This window comes from Cryptotermes secundus, unplaced genomic scaffold (genome assembly GCF_002891405.2).
Source record: "Cryptotermes secundus unplaced genomic scaffold, Csec_1.0 scaffold1054, whole genome shotgun sequence".
In the NCBI taxonomy this organism is placed as follows: Eukaryota; Metazoa; Arthropoda; class Insecta; order Blattodea; family Kalotermitidae; genus Cryptotermes; species Cryptotermes secundus.
Window position 1 is genome coordinate 484,666 of NW_019719379.1, and position 26,910 is coordinate 511,575.

At 38.5% G+C, this 26,910-nt stretch overlaps 1 protein-coding gene across 3 annotated transcripts in view; it reads right to left on the reverse strand.

Annotated features, from left to right (window-relative positions):
* Positions 1-1,801: 1,801 nt before the first annotated feature.
* Positions 1,802-26,910, reverse strand: part of LOC111866022 (ubiquitin carboxyl-terminal hydrolase CYLD) — a 38,047-nt gene continuing 12,938 nt past the window's right edge. For 2 of the 3 annotated variants that reach the window (XM_023854527.2, XM_023854509.2), the window contains exons 5-14: positions 26,008-26,715; positions 18,645-18,856; positions 15,622-15,778; positions 14,913-15,072; positions 14,041-14,237; positions 13,564-13,751; positions 12,336-12,444; positions 12,136-12,251; positions 10,983-11,199; positions 5,406-5,738 (exon numbers count right to left, since the gene is read on the reverse strand). In XM_023854527.2, coding sequence (XP_023710295.1) covers positions 5,548-5,738; positions 10,983-11,199; positions 12,136-12,251; positions 12,336-12,444; positions 13,564-13,751; positions 14,041-14,237; positions 14,913-15,072; positions 15,622-15,778; positions 18,645-18,856; positions 26,008-26,715 — 2,255 coding nt within the window. In that variant the 3' untranslated portion in view covers positions 5,406-5,547. Of the gene's footprint in view, positions 2,162-5,405; positions 5,739-10,982; positions 11,200-12,135; positions 12,252-12,335; positions 12,445-13,563; positions 13,752-14,040; positions 14,238-14,912; positions 15,073-15,621; positions 15,779-18,644; positions 18,857-26,007; positions 26,716-26,910 lie in introns of those variants that run through there. The other variant, XM_023854518.2, reaches the window with a different exon arrangement.

Below are 26,910 nucleotides of genomic sequence, written 5' to 3' on the forward strand. Positions count from 1 at the left end.
AGTTTCCTTTAAAAAGTACCACATGAAGTATCTCTTTTGACATTTAACATGACTAGAAATTAAAAGCAGACTAAATTTATTGGTGTGCACCACAAAAAAGTGGGCATGTTTAGAATAAAGTATGTACTTTCTCATTCACTTTAGTTTCTTGTTAAAAGTAAGCACTCTACACTTGGTTAAAACAGACATTCCTGTTCCCTTCCATATTTGTCTCTAAACTCATGGTTTAGAAGACTTAAATTTTTTTGGTCATGTTTTTGAGCACCCTGTGACAGATAACTGAAGTTCTGGAACAGGCTAGTGAACATAAAATCTGTCCTTTACCATTTCTGTACAACACTGTTTTGCATGACAAGTCACAAAGTCTGGGCTATTACCCACTTTAGACAGCCTATACTAAACTTCTTACTTCCATCAGTTTCTTAATGACAGACTTAAGGAAGAATATGTTCTCATTCAAGAAATTACTCATTACTCATCTACATACTCCTTTTTTCAACGTTCTTGTTTCCTCATTTTCCAGTTTATCGTTTTAGATGTTTCTATGAACGTATTTTAGAGGCACCCTAAGATTTAAATTTCCTGTTTTTGCCTACTTTCCATAAGAAGTGGGCCTTAATGATATTGTCTTGTACACATCTGTCCCCTTGCTTAATTAAGCACCATGACTTGAGACAGGAAGCATGGAGGTATAGATCCACATATTCTTACTATCAGAACTAGATGGAAGTGGCCAGTTTCATGCTCCAATCATTTCACCGCATCCACTACAGCGGCTGGGTAGGCCCCAGAAACAATCTGAACAGTGTCGAGAAGAGAAAGATCTTATGCTTCTGTCAGGAATCAAGCCCTCATTCCTGAGCCATCCAGAATATGCACTAATAAAATTGAATCCTGGAATTTATTTGCTGTACCTTGTTATAATTTCTGCCAAACCTCCCTATATATGGAAGCATGAGTTCTTCCCTTTGTTTGTACTACCATTTGATTTTTGGACAGTATATGTACTTTGACATTAAAAACATACGGACATTTGAGATGCTAATTGTGATGTTCTATGGAAAATTGAAGTACTTCTTCATGGTTCTGATAATGCAATTATGCTGTGAGTTCTGTGCAAAATTTAACCTTCCATATTTAAAGGTTCCATCAGTGTGTTAACAGTATTGAAGCACTGTAAATACCCAAACATTGGAAAATGACAGAGTATTCGAATATCATTTAGCTATACATTCACCACATTAAGTATGTTAGAAGAATAAAATATGCCTGGAACACGGGGGCATTTTATTACATATTATATAGTCTGAAGGTTTGTACTGGTGTCAGTTACTTATATTCTCTTTCGGAATATTTAAAATAAATCAACAAGTTTCAAAACGGGCAGTGACTGTAGGAATCTCACGTAACAGAAACAATGTGTATTAAGATTACATATGCTTTCATTTGGTTAGTACTGACAAGCAGAGTGAAGGCATGATTATCTCTGGTTTTATGCACAAAATATATTTAAGCCTAATTATAGTACTAACCAGGAAGCATAATGGGGATTTGAATACTCTGTGCTTCAATTAAACTTATAAAGCTAAAGGTAAAGCTATCCCTGTAACAGGCTGTGGAGGCCCATAGGGTTGTGAGATGTTGAGGCTCCTACATCTTCTAGACAATTGACTCACAGATGATGATGAGGTTGTCGGCCCTACAGGCCAGCCACCCTTACCCCCATGAAGATTCCTGGTACTCCTTTCTGTTAGAGGCTGAGTCGACCCCAGGGCCATAGTGTGGCTGGGAGGTTTAGGTTACTTGAAAAATCCAGTGACATTGGAAATTGAACCCGCAACCTTCCGACGAGGTTAAACTTATAAATGAAATAAACTGCTTAGAAATTTGATCACTGCTAAAGAGTAGTATGTTCATTAGACACTATCTACTTCCATTTTCATTTATTCACTGATCTTTCCTGACTGAAACTGTTTTGCAAAATACATTATAACCAGCATTTAAATACAGCAGATATTTCAGAGTATAAGCTAGAAATCCATGATGTGGCAAGCAAAATTTTCACTGGTATAATGGACAATGTCTTGGATCATTCCAAAAGCAACACTCTGACATATTTCCATGATCCCTATGCATATGGTTGCACAAGAAGTTACAATTCCTGCCAAACAAAGTAAAAGAAAAGTTAATGGAAAAATGTAAGTTAATATGAAGGGGGACCCAAAAATAACCGGAAATGACCTGTTGCGTGCGCATGCTTTGTAGTTACAAGTTGTGCTGCTAGGTGGTGTTAGCTGGGGGTCTCCCGCGACTGTTAGTGAGGTGGCGTCAGTCTGAGTTATGTGGTTTGTCTGTGGTGCTCTGTTGTGTGCGTTCCTGTTTCAACCCTTTGGCGATTAGTGAGATGGCCGACCAGAAGGAACAAAGAGTGTGCGTGAAATATTGCTTTCTGTTAGGGAAAACTGCACTTCACTCTTCAAGTCGTGGCAAACATTCACGCGGTTTTCTCTTTGGTCATCTCCGAGCAAGCGAGGAACAAATTTTGCAGACACCCGTCTCATGTGCAAACCTTCGGTTAAAATTCGCTGGACCGTGCTCCATGAGATGTTCGTTTCCTCAGAAAGTTGGTCAATGGTCTTTCGACGATCTTCATCAATTGCACGTTTGATTTTGGCAATGTTTTCGTCATTTCTTCCTGTCGAAGGACGCCCGGGGCGTGGCATGTCTTCTGTTGACATGTTGCCAGATTTGAAACGGGAAAACCACTCGTAGACCTGTGATTTCCCCAAAGCATCATCATTAAAGGCTTGCCGAAGCATCCCAACAGTCTCGGCTGCAGTTTTCCCTAACAGAAAGCAAAATTTCACGCACACTCTTTGTTCCTTCTGGTCGGCCATCTCACTAATCGCCAAAGGGTTGAAACAGGAACGCACACAACAGAGCACCACAGACAAACCACTTAACTCAGACTGACGCCAGCTCACTAACAGTCGCGGGAGACCCCCAGCTAACACCACCTAGCAGCACAACTCGTAACTACAAAGCGCGCGCAACAGGTCGTTTCCGGTTATTTTTGGGTCCCCCCTCGTATACCTGTATAATCTGAAACATATTTGATCTAAAGGTTCCACAGTGAAAATGTTAACTGCATTGAACAACTGACTAAAATGTTGCTGTCATGAAAGAGTCACTTTGCAGGGGGGCCGGCCTCTCTTTTCTGCAGAGAAGAACAAAAATTTTGTGAGAATTAAGTCAGTTTATGAAATAGAGCAAATGAAGAATGGGAGCCATAACATGCCATTTCCAGCATTTTAACAACTCTAATAACCTGACAGCTGCCACATTATAGTTACCTTTCCAAACTTAATTCCATCCATTCACATTTTCTTTCATGTAAAGTACAGAAAGAGCCAACTACGCCACCCTGGCTCCTTTACCTCACTCCATCAAGACTTAAATTCTGTTAAGGTATCCTTGGCAATCATTCTGCTCGAATCTACACAAGCTGTCTTTACAGCTGCCAAATGTACCAGCTAAGGAAAGAGAATACTGTCTCCTGGCAATCAGTCTCAGTGACATCAGATTCAACAACTAAACATGATGCAATGTGCAGCCTCTCTCTACTTATATTCGAGAAAGTCCTATGTGAATGAATGAACAAGTGCAAGTGCAAGCCTACAAAAATTCCTTAAAATGTAAATCTCCAACATACAATTAAAAAAAAAATTCAAATCATGAGAATGTGTATTACTGGCTACAGTGAAATATAGTCACGCGCTTTGTTTCACGTCACACTGATGCTCTCTACCGATGAAATCTGTGACATGACCCAACATCACAGGCTTTCATTCTCCACTACTTATATGCTGCTACAGTAAAATTCCAAGTCACTGTAAGAATATGATTTCTTTCTTCCAGAACATACGGTACAATAAGTGAGATATAAATGCTCTATGGTAAGGGGAGAGTGCAGGAGTTGGACAAAATAATGGAAACACTACTGATACTATATATGTTTCCTTATTAATATGGTGTTGGACCACCTCTGGCCTTGAATATAGCCACAATCCTTCTTGGAATGGACTCTTACCAACATTTCAAACGTTTCCAGCAGAATCTTCTACCATTCTTCTTGAAGAACATCTTCAACCTGCTTTACAGATGTTAAAGAGGTGGGAATCTGTTCCTCACTCTATTCTCCAAAACTGACCAGAGTGTAAGATGGGACTGGTTCAATGATGAAATTTGGTGATTGTGCTGTCCAGGGACAAAGTTGAAGTTCAACTTCATGCTCTTCAACAATGACTGAACAGTTCAAGCTGTGTGATTGGGGGTACTGTCATCTTGGAAAACTGCATTGTTGTTCAGAAATATCTGGATCATGTCCTGCACCTGATTACACAACCTATCCACATACTCCCTTGGAGTAATCTAGCCATGAAGGGTAACAATGGGACCAACAGAATACCATGATATGGCTGCCCAAACCATCACATAACCTCCACTTTGTTTCACTGCTGAAACCAGGCATTCCAGATTGTAGGCTTCCTTGGATGTTCTCCAAACATAAACTCTTTCTGATGCAGGGAAAAGCATGAAGGATGACTCATCTGACCATATCATGTGTTTTTCCAGTTGTCCGATGTCCACGTTTTATGGTTGTGACACCATCGTTTATGCATCTGAACATTACTTTCAGTAATCAAGTTTAGATATTGCAGCCCTACCATGAATGTTGGATTTCTGAAGCTCACATCAGACAGTTTTTGTGGAAGCAGGTTCGCGAGATGAATATTCAGTTCTGCTGTAACCTGTGCTGCAGCAGTTCTCTGATTTTTTTAAACAATCCGTATGATGATCTCTTTCTGTCAATGTTGATTTTCACCCATTTCTCCTCTTCACCGATGCTGTCTTCCCATGATTGGTGTATGCCGATATAACCTAAGAAACTGATGCTTTTGATACACTGAATGTCACAGTTTTCACAGATGCTCCACCTAAATGCCCACCAACAATCTGTCCTCTTTCAAAATCATGCTAGTCTCCCATTTTCCGATCCTTTCATGCAGACTGTCAATCAACACAATCACTAATGCACTGTCATGAGCACTACAGAGTGTAAACAAATGGAAGAACATTCAATGTTGTCAACTACAGTTCTTTCAATACAGTCAACACAAACATATTCTAGTCCTCAATTTCTTAGTGTTTCCATTATTTTGTCCACATCCTGTATATAGCCAGTACTAAATCTGCTGTATGTTCTGGTTTCAGATATTAACTGGAAGACCAGACACTTGTTCCACACTGCCCACTGAAATTAGGAAATCTGGAGACTCTTGTTGTTGTTTTTGTTGTTGTTGTTGTTGTTGTTGTTGTTGATGATAAAGAATTTTATTTCTATCTCAAATTGCAACAGCCTCCTTTCTTCACAAGATATACAGTATTAACAGTTTATGTAGAACCATTTTCATTTAATATCAAATAAAAGGATGAATTTTACAAATCACAAACTCAACCAGTGTTTAAATGTTACGAATTACCTTCCTATCTGTACATCATAACATCAGGGCTCTGGTACATGCACATGTATGCATCACACAATAAACGCTTCGCATGTTCAGGTAACTGGCGATCATCCTTCATCTCACGAAGAGATCGGGCCCCTTCATCAGACAACCAATATGGAAGGTCTGGACATGATACCATTTCAGGAATATTGTACCCATTCTGCTCACCTGAAAAATTGAAATCATCACATTTATATCTGATGAGAAACATCCAGCATTCCTGATAACCTGCCCCTCCCAAAAAAAGCATCCAGCTGATGTAAAAACAAATATACGAAAGTGCTATGAAAGAACAGCACATGCCACGTGAGCTCCATACACATCCCATGATATAAAAGTAAAGGTATCCCTGTAACAGGCCGTGGAGGCCCATAGGGTTGTGAGACTTCGAGGCTCCCACATTTTCTAGACAATTGGCTTATAGATGGCCGTGAGGTTGGCAGCCTTATGAACCTGCCGCCCTTTACCCCCAAGAATATTCCAAGAATATTCCTGGTACTCATTTCTGTTAAAGAGGCTGAGTTGACCCCAGGACCACAGAGTGGCTGGAAGGATTAGGTGAATTGAAAAAATCCAATGACCTCATCAGGAATTGAACCTGCGACCTTCCTGCTTGTAGCATAGTGCCTCAACCAACTATGCTACCGCATGCCCCCACCTCCAATGGCATACATATTTTTACTTACATTGTACACATGTGCTATGGAAAACAAGTGCCTGTTTTGTAATATCTACACTTTGTATAGTTCATTAAATTAGTTATGAAGGATCTATCACAAATAGGTCAACCACGATTAAGTCTTGTCGTTATAGCAGCAGCAAAGCTAGACATGATCTGGATAAGTGATGGAAATAACTGTTTGACGAACTTGCAAAAACAATGTTAGACATCTGTTTTGTAAATAACGTGCAAGGTCTATCTTGAAGAACTGACTGTTGCTCAGTAAGTCAAGAAAGCCTCTAGTTTTATATAATGCTACAGTTCATTACCATGTTCGTTAAAAGCATGCCATTGGAATACATCCTGAACTGGAAAAATACACTATTTTCCTAAGATCCATTTCAACATTATTTGTCTATAACCTCTTTATTACAACCGTCACAACACAACAAATATCAAGATCAGTGTCTAGTTTCGGCACTGTTTACATTCCCTACAGAACAGACAATACTTTGTAAGATGAGGCACCGACTAAACAATTAACATTAATTTACTACGTCTACATCATGAGGCTCCTATACAATTTTATATACAAAACACACACACACACACATATATATATATATGGAATATTCCAATTTGTCCGTGGGAACACAAAGAAATTACAAAACCAACGACTGATTCGATGATATAAAACATTAATCTAAGAATTTTATTTTTGTTTTATACTATAACTTCTGTTTTATATAATCTGATTTATTGTATTTTACGTCAAGTGTTCTATATAATCAATAGTATTGTATCCAATTTTACTAGTACTGCAGTTTAGTGGTGTATATATGTTAACCGGGTATTTGCCTGATGATGACTGTTGATAGCCGAAACATGTAGCACAGCCGAAACTAGGCACTGATCTTGATATCTGTTGTGTTGTGACAGTTGTAATAAAGAGACTGTATATTGTAACACAACAGGATGCATGAAATGAAAATTATTTGTCTACCTATGCCTAGGTCTCCAAATCAATATTTTTGCTTGAGATATGCTACCAAATTTTGAATGAATTTCTCATCATACTCATGCACACAGTGTGTCCAGGTTCTGTTAGGACTGTGTTCACTAAAAATACAACATATGAATTATTTTCAGAATTTCACTCTTCTTATTCAAAATAGTCTCCTTCTGAATCAATACATAGCTGGAATCGATTGAAAAGTTTTCGAAAACAGTCACTGTACTCCTTTTGTGGAATTGCATTTTAAACTGCGGTACATTCCCTTTTGATGTCCTGGATGGTGTTGTGACGGTCTCCTTTCATCGCCAACTTAACTTTTGGGAACAAGAAATCTGCTGGAGCAAAATCTAGTGAATACGGAGGATAATCAAGAACTGTGATCCCTTTTCTGGCCAAAAATTCGCGCACGATCTTCGATTTGTGGGGTGAGGCACTGTCGTGGGGGAATGACCAGGAATCTTGCTCTCGATATTCAGGTCAAATTCAAAGAATTCTCGGCCACAAATGATTGTGGACTCCGAGATAATGATCAGAATTCACTGTTTGACCTTCTGGCAGAAATTCCTTGTGAATGATTCCTTTGGAATAGAAGAAAACGGTTAGCAGCGTCTTTACTCGACTCTTTTGCATGTGCACTTTCTTTGGTTTCAGCTTCTTTGGGCTCAACCACGCTGCACTCTGCCGCTTTGTGAGAGGCTCATATTGAAAACACCATGTCTCATCACCAGTAACAATCGATTTTGTAAATTTTGTATCACTTTGGGCCAACCATAACATGTCTTTGCAGTGTTCCACTCTGGCATGTTTTTCGTCGCCTGACAGTGCAAGCGGTATAAACCGCGTACAAACCTTCCATTTGCCCAAATCCTCAGTCAAAATTTGATGCATAGTTCTTTTTGGTATTCCCAAAAGCTCCTCGATGAGTCTTGTAGAAACACATCTGTCTGATGCAAGGATTTCAGTCACTTTTTTCACATGTTCTTCAGTGCAACTTGTTCTTGGCTTTTGATGCATGGGGAGTGACTTCAATGTCCTCCCTGCTGTCACAAAATACAGTATACCATCCAAAAATGTTCGAGCAACTCATACAATCACTACCGTACACACTTTTCATCATTCTGTACGCTTCTCCAGCTGTTTTGCCTAACGTGAAACAAAATTTGATGTTGGCTCTCTGTTCAACCACCATTTTCTGAAGAGCATCAGAACAGTCCTGTTACATTCAAAGTCAGAACACATGATGCACCAATGCTTGCACTCTGAAATTATAGACAGCCACAGCTGAAACTTCAAGAATCTTAATGCCACAACTCGCCAACAGATGGCACTGCAGGGCAAAATTTAAACAAATTAGTCCTAATGGATCCTGGACACACCGTGTATGCTACATATCCCACCATTTAATTCTTGATGTAATAACTGTAACAATATTAAGTGAATAAAACAAATACTGAAGCTCTGCATTCTGTAATTTTCTCCACCATCCAATTACTTCATTTACTTATGTATGAATATTCTCTTCACCATTCAAACATAATTATGCTAGCTGGTCACAGTGGCTGCGCAGTCTAAGGCATGAACTGTCTTCGCCTGCTTGAATATTGGGGTTGTGGGTTCCAATCCCACTCAAGGCATGGCTTTCTGTGTGCATTTATTATGTCTGTGTTGTTCTGTGTGTAGGTATCAGCCTTGCAATGGGCTGATCCCCCATCCAAGGAGGCCTACCGATTGTGTATAGGATTAAGAGACTAAAAAATCAGCCAAGGTCCCAAGGGCTGTAGAGCTAGAGAGAGAGAGAAATAATTATACTGATGATGAACACAATCTTCCCTTCCTCTGGTAATTACTGCCAAGTATTGTAAGTGCAGCATTCCTCTGTGCTCCAATATTTGATACTTTCAATTATGCTAATTTAGGAATGTACAACGTTTTCTTAAAAAATGGCTGGTGGAGATGGGATGGACATCCAAACAGCAATTCCTCAATTTGTCGGAGAGTTTTTATACTCTACAACTATAACAGAATGCTGATTTGAAGAGATACATATACTAAAGAGTGAATCTAACTTCTGCAGCTTGATACATTAAAATTGATGTTTTCTTTAAGTTGATTATTTGATGATACTGTCAGTATCAAGACTACAAGTATGGATGATAGGATGATTAATGAATGTAAAACAGTTGGTGGAATGAGAAACGGGTGGGGAATCCGAAGTACATGGAGAAAACCCACTTCAGTGTCATATTTTTCATGACAAATCCCACATAACCTGACCTGGGATCAAACCTCAGCCACTGTGGTGGAAGCCTGTGACAAACCATGAATGAGAGCAGCCTCCATAGTCTAGAGATAACGTTCCCACCTCATGACTCGTGGTACGCGGGTTCAAACCTGGCAGAGGTCGTGGAATTTTTAAGGGCAGAAAAATTCAGGGAACAAGTCCTCCGGGAGGGACTTTAAGCCGTGGGTCCCCTGTCGTAGCTTTATGGCACGTAAAAGAACCTCATATCTACAAAGGAGGTCACTGAGCAAAATTCAAGGACATTTCCCGCCCAACAGTAGTCTCTAACACCTCTGATAGATGGGGGAAGCATCATAGATACCGCCAAGCCAGTAAAGGCCAAACTCGCTGGCTCAGTCGGGACTGATGGCACGCACCAGTATCGGTAGGGTATAGAGACTGGTAGAATATCATAGAGGGAAGCACAATGGACCAATACTGGTCTAAGTGCATGGGAAAACCCACCCTCTCCAATAACTAACTAACTAACTAACTAACTAACTAACTAACCCGCCATGAGTATTAAGCTCCATTGAATGTAACAAGTTTAATAGGAGAATATAAAAGTTTGCTTTTACATGTTTTGGCTGCTACTGGCCATCATCAGAAGGCATCCACAATGGGTTACAGTTAAGTTCAAACAATATATTTCAGCAGCCACCAATATGAAATTTCAATACAATCCTTTAACCACATAAAAGCCCTTCCATGTGAAGAGTCAGACAGGTGCTTTCTTTTGAACTGTGAATGAAGAAATGTAGTTGCTACCATTGCTCATAGCATCACTCATGTGATAAAACAAGCTTATGAATCCATCTTTTTGGGACAATGTCATAATTATATCTCACATAGCTCAAAATTTATGATCATGGCCCGGATTTTGATGACCTGAAAATATTTAAAAAATGACCCAAAAATGTAATATGCAGGGCCTAGATTTTGATGACCTGAAAATATTTAAAAAATGACCAAAAAAATCCAGAAAAATGACCTAAAGGAGAAAAGAAAGAACACTTTGCTTCCATGTTATTCACATTTCAGAAAACATATGAAGAAAAATTCCCTAAATTGGCCAAAAATGACAAGAAATGCCCTTAAAAGTCCAAAAATTTACCAAAAAATTACAACAAAAATGAAAAAATGACCTTAAACCTAAAAATGTAAAAAAATTACCTATAAAATTTACATTTCTGTAACCAGCAGCTCATATCCGAGATTTATATATTTAAGAGCATCGTGTAGGATACAAGGAAAAAAAGATGACATGTCATCAAAATCTGGGCTCTGGTTATGATAAATAAATTATTTTACAGCAAAACCTAAATGTTCATTTAAAAAGTATTACCACAGGACACTCACAACTGTGGTATTTAAATGCCCACACTGAAGGGTTAAATGTCTTTATGCAGTTTTATGATAATGGTGACTGAAATGGACTGAAATGTATTTCCATACCTTTCCTGTCAGCCATGGAATCAAAAAAACACCAAGGTGCATCAGAACCACTGCCACATTTGACAAAGGCCACATAATGTGAAGTTTCAATGCACACCACAGCAAACAATTCCATAAACAACCGAGGAACTGGACAGTGGTCCTGCAGTATAGAGAATTCAATGGGCACACAGAGAGGACGCAATCCATGGCTAGTGCGTCGCTGATGGCTATGAGTCTGCAAAATACATAGGTAAATGCATGTCCACATATTTATATTCAGGAGGCATGACTTATGTAGTATTAATGGTAAACAACCAGTTATAACATACAGAGATATTGAAAAATAAAATAAATATGTATAAAAAACACCTGGTTTTAAAATTATTACAGGTCAGGATGACACTGTGCACAGAAACAAACAGCGAAAAGACACTGAGTAATGAGCTACATGTATATTTGATGGTGAAGATGAGACAGAAATTAAATAGTCATAGTAAAATGAGATGGTCATATAATACAAACTAAGAGTTAATGAGGTATGGGAAAAAAAGTTCTGTATATATAATAAAAAACTTACACAAAAAGTACCACTAAAACAAAACACTGCATTATGAAAAATTTTTCATGTAACTATTCCAACTTATGGTTCAGAATGTTAGAAAACCTGACATAGGGTGGTTCATTACTGATAAACACTGCCTTTCTCCAGTAATCATTATCTGTGCATAACCATATTTGGCCTCATTTTATGCACGATATTTCCAAATATGTAATATTAACATATCGTTACTGCTTTTTCTCATTATAATGACATTCTCATTATTTACTTACTCATGGAGCTGAGCCCTTCTGGAGGAGCCGCCAATTCTGCAGCTACTCAAGAATTTCCCAGAATTTTATGGAACCCGAAGGTTTATTACCATGTTCACAAAAGCCCTCCACTGGTCCCTATCCTGAGCCAGATCGATCCAATCCATAGCATCTCATCCCACCTCTCTAAGATCCAGTCTAATATTGTTCACCCACCTATGCCTTGGTCTTCCCTGTGGCGCATTACTAGCCATATTAGATATATCACAGTTTCACTTTAATGACTCCCATTTTCCATCTCAGATTATTACACTGTATCACTAATACAGAACTCTGATATCAGAATCTCAAATTAGCTTACTCTTTCTAGGCACTTAGCACAGAATGCCATACTCTCCAGGCCAGCTCCTAATTCACCAAAGCATTCCTTGCATTCAAGTTCAGCCAGCTTTCCACAAACTGTGCACTGCCGAGGAGCTGAAATAAAAATAACAAACCTGTTCATGTGTCACATCAAACAGAAATCTGGGGAGGGGGAAGTTTTTCTGTAAATGTACTCACAGTCTTCAATGATGTCTGTGACATCTAGAAGCTGAGAAGGCAAGATTCGTGGGTACATCTTGAAGGACTTGCCAAACCTGGGCATCTGAATAATTAAACAGGAAGGCACCTAGAACAGAAATACTTACTCATCACACTTTTTAAAGAAAATATATTTGGAACTTCTTTTAAGCCTTTTTTCTGAATTGAAAAACAACACACAACTGTTCACACTGCATGTGTGTGTCATACCACTGAAGCAAATTTCATAACATTTGGCATGATGTCATACCCCTTAAGATCAATCAGGTTGTATATTTTTTTAGATCTCTTCCATCAGAAATACTAAAGCACACACCTAACAGCTGGGAACAAATATTTATACTCTATGTCTTAAATTTTGTACATGTGTACTTCCAAAGAAAACACAGTCTGCATGGCAATTTCGGTGATAAAATGAAAATCAGGAGTTAAGTATCTGGCTGAATGACTGCCAGAGTGATTTTTTTTTCAACTGTGACTAAAATTAACAAATGCTGAACATATTTAATATCTTTGATTGTTAATAAACGAACAAACATTAACATTCACCTGAGCGGCCTCCGTAGTCTAGGGGTAACGTTCCCACCTCATGACTCAAGGTACGTGGGTTCAAAAACCCGGCGGAGGTCGTGGAATCTTTAAGGGCGGAAAAATTCAGGGAAAAAGTCCTCCGGGAGGGACTTTAAGCAGTGGGTCCCGTGTCGTAGATTTACAGCTTGTAAAAGAACCTCATGTCTCTAGGAGACCTCTGAGCAAAATTAGGCCAAGTTTCCCGCCCAAGTAGTTTCCAATTCCTCCGGTAGATGGGGGAAGTATCAGGTACCACTGCCAGAGGAGGGGGGACCTCTCTGACAGAAAGGGACTAAAAGTATTAGATACCACTGCCAAGTAGAGGGTAGAAACCTTGCTGGCAGAAAGGGACTAGGAACCCCTGTCAGAGGAGGGATGACCTCGCTGACAGAAAGGGACTAACTATTAGATACCACTGCCAGTAAGAGGTTGGAACCTCGCTGGCAGAATGGGGCTGATAGTAAGCACCAGTACCAGTTGGGTATGGAGACAGTAGAAATTAAAGAGGGATGCACAATGAACCAGTAACCAGTCTAAGTGCATGGGGAAACCCACCCCCTCAATACGGAATATGGAACATTCACCTGCATGTCACATTTCCAAAATCAATGTAAAAAGTCTAGTTCTTTGGTCTTACTTCCTTCAGTTTGATGTCACTAGCCAGAAAGCTCTGCTCAAACAGCTGCTGGACTGATGGAAGGACAAGGTCTTCATCTTTTTCCACAAACAGCTGATAGTGATAAGCTTCTTGTCCCGAACTCAGTTTCAAGAAAGGCTCAGCTCTAAGTATTTGAGCTATTAACGAAGTAAGAAATTCTTCTGGATCTGTAATATGAATATTGAAACATATTCAAGGAATCAGTTAATCTTACAAACCTGACTTCGATAAAAAGCCAAGCATAGACTAATTTTTAGACTGGAGAGTGTCAACTTAATGAGTCATGAAATCCACAAACATAGATTAAGAATTAAAGAGGTGTGTGGGTCAGTCCTAAGAAATGTAAGCAATTCAAATTAATTTCCTGGCACAAGTCCACTGTGTACTACCAAAGAGAAAATAACGTGTTCTTTCAAAATGTCACCTTTGCAAAGCAAGTTCATTTCTAACAGTTACCTTTCTCTTCACTTGTCAGTCCTGTGACAGAACTCAGATTTTCAAGCAGTGTTCGTAGCTTCATCACTCTGTCTGCCCTCACATACAAATTCTGGCGTAAAGGATTCACTATCTCTTCCCTTAAAACTCTCTGCACTTCTTGATACTGAGGCACATCATTTTCAGTTTGTGGCCGGAAAAGCAAACTGTCAAACACACTGTAAAACCAATAACTCTAATCACGTTTAGTTCAAACACACTTAGACCTCATTAGTACAACTTGCAACAATCAAAATCAAGTTAGGTATATATGCACAGCAGAATAATTCTAACGTGTTTGCCCACTGAATATTGGGATTAATGCTAGAGAGCTGGGTTCTTATATTAGGCATAGTATCTGGACTCCATGAAGCAGTGTACTATCCAAATTCAGTCAGCTGAAGGTATACTGTGATAAATGGGGCAAGATGATGATGCTCTGCGCTTAGACTCTGGGCATTTTGGATCAAATTTTGCTTCTGGAAGTCAGATAATGGGCCATCAAACCAAGTAAACACTGTGAAGAGAGATGTCTTCTGGGATGTGGCCCTGGGTACACACCACCGCGAAAACCTCAAATCTTACAAGTAAACACTGATTCAATTTTCTCAATCATCATTCATTGAAACCATTGCTATAAGGGCAATCCACAGTCCAAAGTCTTCCACTATTCCCAGAGCGGGGAAGTTATTTCAGAGGTATATTTATAAAAATTAAAATTCCATTCACTATGCACAACCAACAAGAAAAATGTGTTAACTTCAAAGAATGTAAACAGACCCTTTCCTCTCATATGTTGGTTCTGGTTGACTTAAGCATAAATGATATGAACATGGTTAATTATATAGCCTCACCTTGTAAATGTAAACATGCTAAAGAGAGTAGCATCTAAATAACAAGAATTATGGTGACCCTGGATGCCTCGATACTTTCCACACAGAGTTTCAAGATCTCCTTCCCTGCTGATGGGTCGAACTGCACCAGGAATCACTGGACACTGCACCTGACCAAATGCTACAACAAACAAACACAAATCACAAGAATCTACCTATTATAATTTTCCAGGTAAATCTCCCACACATTAAATAAAAAATTATACATATATGCTTTAGAAGCTCACATACATCTCAGCATGAGTTCTAAAGAAGACTGAAGAAAACACACATGAACATGTACACATATTTTCTCACTCACTCACCGACACAACAGGAAAAAAACATGTAAAAATGAAGAAATACAGTCAAGGAAAGAGAGACATGATATTGAGGACTGTTATGACTGAACATCTTACCCACCAAAAGCAACAGATAAAATCTTAACAACTGTGATGCATATATTCAAGGAGTTAATACAAGAAAAAATAACTTTCCTTTTCAGTCTGACTAAATTTTCTTCTGGAAAGGGTTTGCAATGCCTTTGTATGAATTGAGGTTTCAGGTACAATACATACTCGTATATCCTATATGGAAACAGCAGATAGTTACACCTCTGAAACACTTTTTAAAGCATAGTTAACAATGTTACTGAAGTACAAACTTCCAAGTATAAATATTTCCTGGTTACCTTTTATCTTTGTGTCACTCAGTACTGGATGGACATCCTGAAATCTGCCATCCTTCTGACACATATTAAGGCTAACAAACATTGCCTTTCTTGGATTACATTGAAAATATCTGCGTCCATTAAAAGTGCCATCTGTGTAACCACAGTGCTCTTCTTCCTGAAAACAAGATCACTGTCTTACCACTTCCTTGTTTGGGAAGAGAATAAAGTGACTGGAAAAGTTCCATGGAGGTTACTAATTGTAAACATAATGTGACATGTTGCGCAATTGAGGAAACCCCCCCCCCCACCAGCAGTGATGCGGCGGGTGAGTCAGCGCTCCGTCATCCCCCCTCCGCACGGTGACGTAAGACGGCGTGAGGTAACAGCATTGCTACATAACAGGCACACACAGCCACTATATAAGAGAGCTGCGATGCCTGCGAGTTGAGTTATAATGTGGCCGTCGGCAAGTTCTCGAATTACGAGTTCATGAGTGAGTTCACAGTTCTCAATGCAGCATTTACGAGTTAGCCAGGCAGTCAACCTTTCAGTTGTAGTCCAGCATTTGCAGTCTAGTATTTGTGATACTGCTGAAGGCAGTAATTGTCAGATTGTAAATTGTGTGATTGTAAGAGCGAGTGGAATAAATTCGCTATAACCAACAAGGCGTAAAGTTATTTGTCACGTTATACACCCTACACGTGACAATAAGATTAAAAGTAAATCATCCACTTCTACTTGCAGCAAAAAGTTCTGCAGAAAACTGATAATTCTTACTTCCTTTCAAATGCTTCAGTCTATACAGCATGCCAGCAAGAACAAATTAATAATTACATAATATTTTTCGTTGGCACTACAGCGCCAGTGGGCCTAGGCCTACCTCCATGAACTCCGTTCACTTCGGTTTTTCTAGATCTTACACATACGGTAGGACTCCTTGGGCGAGTGATCAGCTCATCGCAAGGCCTCTACCTGTAGACAAACACAGAAAAATGCACACAAACATCCATGCCCTCAGTGGGATTCGAACCCACGATCCCGGCTTCCGAGCGAGCAAAGACAGTGCATGCCTTAAACTGCTTGGCTACCATGACCGGCAATTACATAATATGATTATTTTTTCATGTTTCAAAAAATTCACATCTCAATTTCTTTTTGTCAGAAACAAAAAAGTCTCTGCCTACATCCTTGAGTAACTTTTAGAAATTTCAAGTATTCAGTATTATGACCAGATCCTGGTTTATCAAGACATTCCTAATAAATTTAACTAACCCGATTATTAGATTTTTATTTACATTTATATATTGCAATTTACATATCTGGCTTCTACATTCTGATGTTAATTGAACTTCATGGTACTGTGGCATCATATTCCACTGTCGTATACAGGAAATTTCTAGATTGTGAGTCACATGAATGTCTTGATTTCTGACATTTACAAGCACCCATTAGTATTCCAGTGGGGGAGGGTTATGAACTGCCATACCTCCCAACGTGGATTGCTTACAGATGTGAATGTATGTTGGGAGTATAATCTTGCATAACATTAATTAAGTTTTATCTTCAGAGATACTGGGTTTTTGGACTTTATCCATCGTCTGAAAACCCAATATCTCTGTGTGTTATACACCATCGTCAGAATCCTATAGTAACTAAGTTTTATCTTGTTTTATACAATAACTTCCAGTTTTTTTATATAATCTGACTTATTGTATTTTTACACAAAGTATTTTAACATTGTATCCAATCTATTGTACAACAGTTCAATGGTGTATGTTTGTTATGTGTTTGCCCGATGATGGCTGTTAGTGGCTGAAATATGTAGCGAAGCCCTCATTCTTTCTATTTGTTGTGGTTCGATGGTTAATAAAAGAGTTGTATGTTGAGAGTGCCTGTCCATCAGGGCTATGTCAGAGTAATTAAGATGCAGCTACTTTATTTCAAATATCCCATCAGTGATGTGTGGTATGTACTCTTCCATGACAAAATTGATTTGAATTCTGCAAGTTATGCTGTGAGAAGATATAAACCATCTCCACACTGGAGCACTTTTTGTCAGATCTCAGAACACTACAGACATGTCTTTAACATTCCATGGAATAAATTATAAAACAAATTACTTAAATTATAGGGGCCTTAACATATACACTGGTGTCTGCCCTTTTCTGCTGACACGTTTGTTTGCAAACATTACCTAGTAACAGCTTTGGCATTTTTGCATACCTCATAGTCACTGCATAGTAATGGCTGTACATGCTACAATACTTTAAATCTGTAAGCACTGATTTGGAGCACACGGTAGCGTAGCTGGTTGAGGCACTATGCTACAAGCCGGAAGGTTGCAGGATCGAATCCCGATGAGGTGGATTTTTTCAATTTACCTAATCCTTCCAGCCACAATATGGCCCTGGGGTTGACTCAGTCTCTAACAGAAATGAGTACCAGGAATACTCCTGGGGGTAAAGGGCAGCTGGCACATAAGGTTGACAACCTCACTGCCATTTGTGAGCCGACTGTCTAGAAAATGTGGGAGCCTCAACATCTCACAACCTTGTGGTCCTCCATGGCCTGTTACAGGGATACCTTTACTTTTTTTTTACTTTAAACACTGATTTACTCGTGCCCAATTACCCATATTAACAATTTTAACTTCCCTTTTATCTTATTAACCATGAGAAGGTAAAGTACAGTGTAAATTGTCAGCCACAGTGTTTACGTAATGCTGAGGCATGAGATGTGAATGACAGCCGTCAGACTTACATCATTCCATTTCTCTGACAATGTACTGTCTCATACAGTTAAGAATGGTGTGAATGAAAGAAATATATTTGGGCTATTTAATGCATTATCTTAGCATTTTCTTGAAGATAGAGAGGAAAACCATATGGATTTGAACTACGTTCCATCAGAATGCTAGTAACGTGTATTACCTCTAAGCTAACCTACTCACCTACAAATTACTGTGTATTACATTAGACATCATGCTGAAGGTATTAAATATTTAATTTTGAACATATTTAAAAAAAGTATTTTGAACCAACCATCTCTATTCCAGCAACTTTCCTTGCTTTCTTGTCTTCAGGTACAATTCCAATCCAGCGGATCACACCATAACGTGGTTCCCCACTTACAGTGACCTCTACTACAGATCCTACTCCCAAATCATGTGGCTGTTCAGGTTCAGGAGAATCAGGTGTCTCAAAGTAGTCAATACTTCCAGTTGGGCTTACTGACAGCAGAGGATCCTCAACTTCTGTAACATGTTAATAAGAGACTTAAAATAATATTACCCTTGCTGTTGCCTGATGCTGTCTCCAAGTTTTAAATAAAATTTTACAGTGTTGTCCTGTGAGACATCAGTGTTATGCAAACTCACCTAGCAATGGAAACCTGCAAACCCCCCAAAAAGGCAGGCAAAATCTAAAAGCAAGATGCAGATATAAAAGGACAGAACAAAAAAATTTTGCAGAGTAGACAAAAGAGCAAGTAGAAGGAAAGTAACATTGAACAATTTTTTCTTGCACATTTGGCATAATGTAACCAGTGTTTCTGTTTTTTTAACATAAATATTCCATCAAAAGAAAACAACTTAAAATTTAAGAATGACATTCTAAACATTAATACTGTTGAGAAAATAACGCACCCTAAAAGAAACTATCAATTTATATTCTCCTTTATTATGGAATAAAATTTTATAAAGAACATGTTTCATAGTGGTAATTACAATGATCCATTACTTATAAAAGGAATAATAAGTCAGCCCATTCAGATCTCCTTGTAATGATTATATTCTTCACAGAAATCAATAACATAATCACTTTTAACTTCAATATTTAAAAAAATATTTCAAAATAGCTTCACTTTCATCTTCATGCCTAAATTTCAAAGGCTTCCCACAAATGCCAACATCTGAACAATGTACATTACTGGCATTTTAGCATTACTTCTGAAGAGGGATCATCTCAGAAATCCAGTGAGATAATTTTCTTGAAGGAAAGTACCACGGTTAAGTCCTAAAAATTATTCCACAATAAAATTTAAGTACAGACAATCTAGATGGCATTGCTGCAATTTACGAGTACATTCCACCGAATCTTTACTGCATGAGACTTAATGTACAAGGTGGTTCAAATATGACCGGGACTGATTTGTGTGTAAACAAGCCGCACTGTGCAGCAGCTGTGCAACCTTGAGAGAGTGAAGCCACAACCTTCACCCTCCCTCCTGTTAGGGTTAGAACCTGTGCAGTCCTGTCTGGGAGTTGCTAGGGTGATGAGCGAACAGAAGGTACCACGGAGCGTGGAACAACGCATTGTGATCAAATTCCTCGTTGGAGAAACGTCCTGCCCGCTGAAATTCACCACAGACTCCAACAGCAGTATGGGGAAGAGTCTCTCTCACGGACCCGTGTGTTTGAGTGATGTAAGTGCTTCAGAGAGGGTAGAGAGCGCGTGGAGAATGAACTGCATGATCATCGGCTGCGAACATCCGTCACTGAGCCAAACATTGATTGTGCAGATGCGCTTATTCGTGAGAATAGGCGCATCAGTATCAAGGAACTTGGAGCAATGCTGTCCATCAATATTGGTAGTGTACAAGACATTGTGAAATACCACCTGCACTATCGCAAGGTGAATGCATGGTGGGTACCATGCACTTTGACGGATGTGAACAAAATGGTGCACATGCAAGCTGCCAGTCGTCTCCTACAGCAGTTTGAAGATGAAGGTGATGCATTTTTGAAGTCTATAGTGACCACCGATGAAACGTGAGTGCACTACTTCATTCCCGAGGCCCAGCAGTCATCACGCGAGTGGCGGCATACCAGTTCTCCCAAACCCAAGAAAGCACGAAGGAGCCGTTCGGCAGGAAAAGTGATGGCAACGTTCTTCTGGGACTGGCAGGGGGTTATCCATGTAGACTTTCTGACAGATGCCAGAACAGTAAATGAAGCTTATTACTCAGACCTCCTGGCAACAGACTTGAAGGAAAAGATCTGATCCAAGTGGAAGACATGTGGAAAGTGGGTAGCCTTCCTTCAAGACAATGCATGCACCCATATGGCCAAAACAACAATGGAAACCCTCTGGAAACTGAAATGGAACCTTCTGACATATCCGCAGTACAGTCCCGATTTGGCCCCAAGTGATTTCTACCTGTTCAGAAGGCTCAAATCAGACTTGCAAGGCATGCGGTTTGTGGACGACGCCATCATCCAGACTGTTCGGGAGTGGATACGCCTCCAACCACAAGCCTTTCTTGAAAAGGGCATCAGGATGCTTCCAGAACTTTGGAAAAAATGTGTTGACTCCGGAGGGGAGTACATTGAAGACTGACATGTGCAAGTAAGTGTTTGGCAATTATGTTTAGTTTTTTTTTTTTTTAAATCAGTCCCGGTCATATTTGAACCACCTTGTACTAGTATCTAACACACATCACAAGTGAAGATGCTGTTCCAAAGAGCCATAACTATCAACTTCCATTTCTCTTCAGAAGTTTAATTAACAGCCTACTTACTAAGTTTCATTATGTCATTTAATGCATAAACAGATGCATGGATTATTCAACATCACACGAGAAATAATAAAATAAAACTGTATGATAAGACATACAAATGTGTAAGGAAGTACCGTTTATTTTATGGTAATGTCCAAACATTTGCCTGGTGAGACTGATGAAAATCATTAAAATCCTCAGTCCCCATCCAAGATTTGAACCTGATACCATCTGGATACAAATCATGTATGTCAAGCAGTATACCACATTACCCAATAACTTGTTAGGAGCTGGGATATTGTAGTCAGTATAGTGACTGGCTATGGGCTGGATTACCGAGGGGTCTGAGTTCAAGTCCCAGTAGGGTCAAGAATTTTCTCTTCTCTAAGTCATCCAGGCCGGCTCTAGGGTTCACCCAACCTCCTATCCAATGGGTACCTGGGGTTCTTTCCCCAGGGGTGTGAAGCTGACCACTCAACTTCAGGCCGTACCAAGGTCAAGAAAATGTGAATCTACACATCCACTCCCCCATACTCCTTCATGGCATAGTGCTTAAGTAGTTAAGCACAGGGATATCTTTACCTTTTACTCAGTAACTTGTCACTCACTGATCACAATTTAGAATACAAACTGTTCTAAAATGCTACGATACTGACATGTTGTTGTTTCTCTGTCACTTTACTTGGAATTCATCTACTAATCTAAAACATAAAATTCTAAAAATGACCCATGTTTCAGAGACTGGCCTATATTGTAGGGCCCTTTACACAAAACTAATCTTCATCTACTGATACAGAAGCAGTAAGAAAGGGTGAAAGTATATAAAAACAGCAACTGGTTCACTCTAAGACATAATCAATAGAACACTCCATCAAAAAACTGTGGTTAGCCACACACATTAACCAACAGAATACAGTGGGTGACAAAATTAATGCATGAAATGTACAGCAACATACAAAATATAGAAAATTGTACTCACACTTAAAACTCTGCTGAATGAAGTAGATGAGAACAGAAAAGTATGAACTCTTATAATATCTTACTTTGTTCCTACTGCTAAATGTTGGTAATGACCAATCTCACACAATTTTAGACATACAAAAATATTTAACTATCTACACTCAGTCACTCGGCACCAGCAGAAGACCACTCTCATTCAACTAAAGACTACTGTAAAAACACTAAGCACATGCTATACAATAATTTTCTGATAGAGTGTATTTGGCCAAAATAAATAAATAAATAAATAAATCTGAACAGTCTAAAATCTCCACATGGCAAAGATAGTTTCCAGCTTTCATGTGTAGTAGTTCATGTCTCTTGCTTCTTTCACACTGTCCCCAGTCTGGCTATTTTAAACTCTGCTTGCTAAATATAGGAACAAAAAAACATTCACTTCAAAAACACTTTTGCTTCCATGTGAATTTTAGAAAATTCAACACCTTCTGCCAATAATTTTCTATGGTACTCCACATATAAATATCCATTACAAAATTAAGTGGAGTGTCACCAATTGTGATATCATAACTGACCTTACAATGCAATCACAACTCTCCCCATGTTGTGGGCAAACTGCCAAATGTATGAAATGACACTCCTTCATTCAAGACTAGAATAATAACATTTGTCTAAGTGAACACTGTCATTGACTCACATTAATTAACTAACTAACTTAATGGAGCTCAGCCCTTCTTGAGAAGCCACCAGCTGTGCAGCTACTCAAGAACTTTCCAACATTTTATGGAACCCCAAGGTTCATTACCGCATTCACAAGAGCCCTCCACTGGTCCCCATCCTTAGCCAGATCAACCCAGTCCACACCACCCCATCCTAACTCTCTAAGATCCATTTTAATATTATCCACCAACCTATGTCTAGGTCTTCCTAGTGGTCTCTTTCCTTCTGGCTTTCTCAGCAATTCCTATAAGCATTCCTCTTCTCCCCATTCATGCTACATGCCCTGTCCATCTCACCCTCATTGACTTAATCATTCTAATTATACTTGGCAAAGAGCATAAGTTATGAAGCTCCTCATTATCATTGAATCCAGCATACTGATACAAATACAAAAACAACCATTCCATAATTCTACAGCAAATTTTGGACTCTGGTATGAAATAAAAATGGATGTGTATGGACATGGTACTGTTCAGTGTAAAATTTTGTTTCTAATTTCGCAATGTGGGTGCAGTTGCTGCTGCTGTAATCATTGCTTTTTTTTTGTTTTTGTTTTTTTTTTTGCAAAAATGAGTTTATTCAAATGTGTATGTAGGAAAAAAGTATGTGCACTTCAGGAGGAATGCACTTTGATGAATACAGTCATTCATAGACATGAACAGCAAAAATATAGTTACATTTTCTATTCTTGTAAATCTATGCTTAGTTCTCTACAGATATGCTTCACCACACAATTTACCTAAAAAATCTGAAAATGTAGAAAACTGTAAGAATTTAACAGATAATTCACAACACAGATGCCAAAGCAGGTCTGATGGGCATGCCAAGGATTACCATGCATGGTTCAGAAGCAAATTCCACACAAACTCAGATTTGTATGCACTGTGACTTTTCAATATTCACTTAATTGCCTAAATCTTAGTTCACTCCAGTGCTACTAGTGTATCACGAACAGTTGAAAAGATTATGAGCAAACACTTCATTTTCAACTTACAAAGTGAAATCTCTCTCTTGAAAACCTGAGGTCTGGAATATAAAATCATATTTCTGATGGCCACAGGACATTTGGATACTTCAAGATAGCAAAATGCTGTTCCATGCTTCATATGAAAACTGCTTTTTCCATATACTTAACCAGTCAAGTGGTTATTTTCCTTGTTCTTATCTCTCCTGTAGTGGCTAAATTCTCCTGGACACTTAAATTTGTCACTGCAGTGTTTAATGTTATAATTTTTTCTCCCTTTTTAAAATGCAATATCTCAGTCGTTATAAAATTATGGAACAAGAAGCTTCTGAAAGACAAATTATCAGATTTCACATACCTGTATTTTCATTTCTATAACCATTACATTAAAATTTATATACGTATTTTTTAGTAAAATTATGTACCTTTGGCTCTATTCTCAAAATATCCGCCACTGTCACTGATGACTTTCATTTTCATTCAGACTATATGATCTCATATGTATGCCCGAGTCATTCACATTCAATATGTGTGGTCCTGACAGGGGTCTAGTGTTTAGAAATCAAACACAATCATAGTAGTTGGCTGACAAAACTCTCTAGCAAAAACACACACTCCCAGCTTGTCTTATTGCTATTCTGTGGATCAGAGTTTCTTATTGCTGTGTTGGCTGAAGCTCAAGGCTAGTGTGGATGAGTGAACTCAACTGTTCTTCCAAACATCACAGCAACTTAAGTAGCAGATACTGTCAATACTTTATAATTATGTAGTTTTCAATACCAGCTGAGCGATAGGTCCTAGATTTTAGTTTTCTAAAAATTTTTGGGCATATCAGTTTGTTTCTCTGGCTATTACTTCTGCAATGTCTGGTGTACAAAACAACTCAAAATATTCCAGGGGGTTACTGGGGATCTTCTAAATGAATATTTATACCAGGCTTGCCTGTAAATGGAAAACATGGTCACTCAGCACCTAAATTTGCCCGTACATTAAGTTACATGCTACTGTTGTTGCTAACATTTTCTGCTTCATCAGAGCTGACACTTTATTCACCACCTGACAAAATTTTCACAGTTATTTCACTATCACTACTATATTCACTCTCTAAAATATCACTGTATTCATTCTCTTGTGACAGTTCATAAAACACGTCCCCATTAGTTACACGCATCTTTTTGCTAGGACCTGCCATAATGTTTAGTCGAAAGAATTCAAACTCAGGACAGCTAACAAGCAATCAACAACTTCCTGTCACACTCTGAAGTAACCAGAACATCTTGCAAGCACAACATACAAGTCTGCAGTGCCAACTGGCATTGCTTGTATATCTACAACGGGGTAGTCAGAAACATGCGTGACATCTATAGACATCATGGCCACTACAATACACAGTACCACATGATGTCTATAGACATCATAACCACTTGACTGGTTACTAATGCACACAGAAGAAAGAAGGTTCAAGACCTTAAAGAACAAGAATATATTCTGAAAGAATACGTCAAAACTGTGCAACTACAGTATCAACAAGATATTATACTTTCAAATTATCTTCATCTGTTATCCTTTTATGATATATTGCACAAATAAAAAATCCTGTCACTTCTACAGATTATCAATGGCAGTTAATTGAAAATCTTATGAACGGCATCAGAAAGATGACCGGTTATGAATGAGTGAATGAAAGCATGAATTATACAGCAAAGAAAACCAATGTATGACAAAATTAATACATCAGTTATTCCAAGCAATGCAATAGTAGTACAATAAACAAAACAAACTGACAGTAAGAACAAACAAAATCAGATATTTTTCTTTACTTTTTTATTCTCTTAAAGATAATGTATATGTGTTTGCAAGAATGCAAAATATCAATGACCTATAAATTGTATTGTACTGCTGGTCTGTTACTGTATTGTTGAAAGGGTTCTGAATGATTCACTGCGCAGGCTCTGCTGTTTTTCTAATAAAATTAAGTTCAAAATGATCAACATTTTTTTTATATACAGTAAGCTTGTACAGAAGGTTTCTTTGTTGCCTGTTATGCATGAATTACATATTTTTCCAGCAATACATACACACAACCAACACTGATCTTTATATTGAGCTGTTGGATTAAATTGATTTTTGTTTAGCCTTGCATATATACACAATACACACACCACAGGATATGTATTAGTGATGAATTATTAAATTAATTACACTTGCGAATTTTCCTTTAAACAGACACACAATCTCAAATAGGATCCTCTGTCTTTGGTACATACCTTGGCCTGAAACTGCCAACAATTTCTGGATGCCTTCACCAACTACCTCTAAGTGAGGGTCAGCACTGTTGTTCAGTCTGTCTGGTTTCCTTGTAAATGTTTTGGATTTCTTTTCATCCTTAATTCTACTCTTGTGCTGGTTGTTCTCACTAACTGGTGGCCATAATTCACTAAGAAAGTCATCAGGACTGTGATGTGACTGCAGATCCTGCGAATAGGAATGCCGTATCTTTCCTTCTGTGGGTCTGGCTGTCCTATCCTCACATGTATGTCTACTGCCAGGAATGTTTTCAGTCAGGAAATAATCTCTAGGGTTTGCCTCGCCTATAGGGTATTCACTCAGATTGTATCCAGCTCTCTTCCCAACATTATTATTTTTGGAATCTTTGATGTTACGTTTATTAACGTGATCAATTTTTGAAGTCACTGAACTTTGATCAAGGTTTGATTCTGAAAAAACATATTCTGACTTACAGATGTTGTCATCCCCCTCTTTAAGTATCAAATCCTCTCTGTTCTGAGAGTTGTTTGTAGCACTATTAGCTAGTTCCACTAAATGAGGGCTCCACAGAAATGATTCTGAACGCTGAGTTTTTAGAAGGGCATCTGATTTCTGTGAACTTGTGGGTAAGTTGCTATGATGACTGGGTTTCGAACTGTTACAGTTTTCAATCAGCTTCATGTTTTTCACTTTCTTTCTGACAATCTCTGAAATAAAAACAAATAAAAATAGTTCAGAAATGACTTATACATATTACAACAACCATGTAATCATGTTTATATATTTTGACATATAAGTGGGTGAATTTGAGTTGTTACTTACTGTACAAAAATCCACAAGTTTTCTTGCCATTTTATTAACCAGTAACAGTCTGTCATATTTTTGGTCATGAATGACATCTT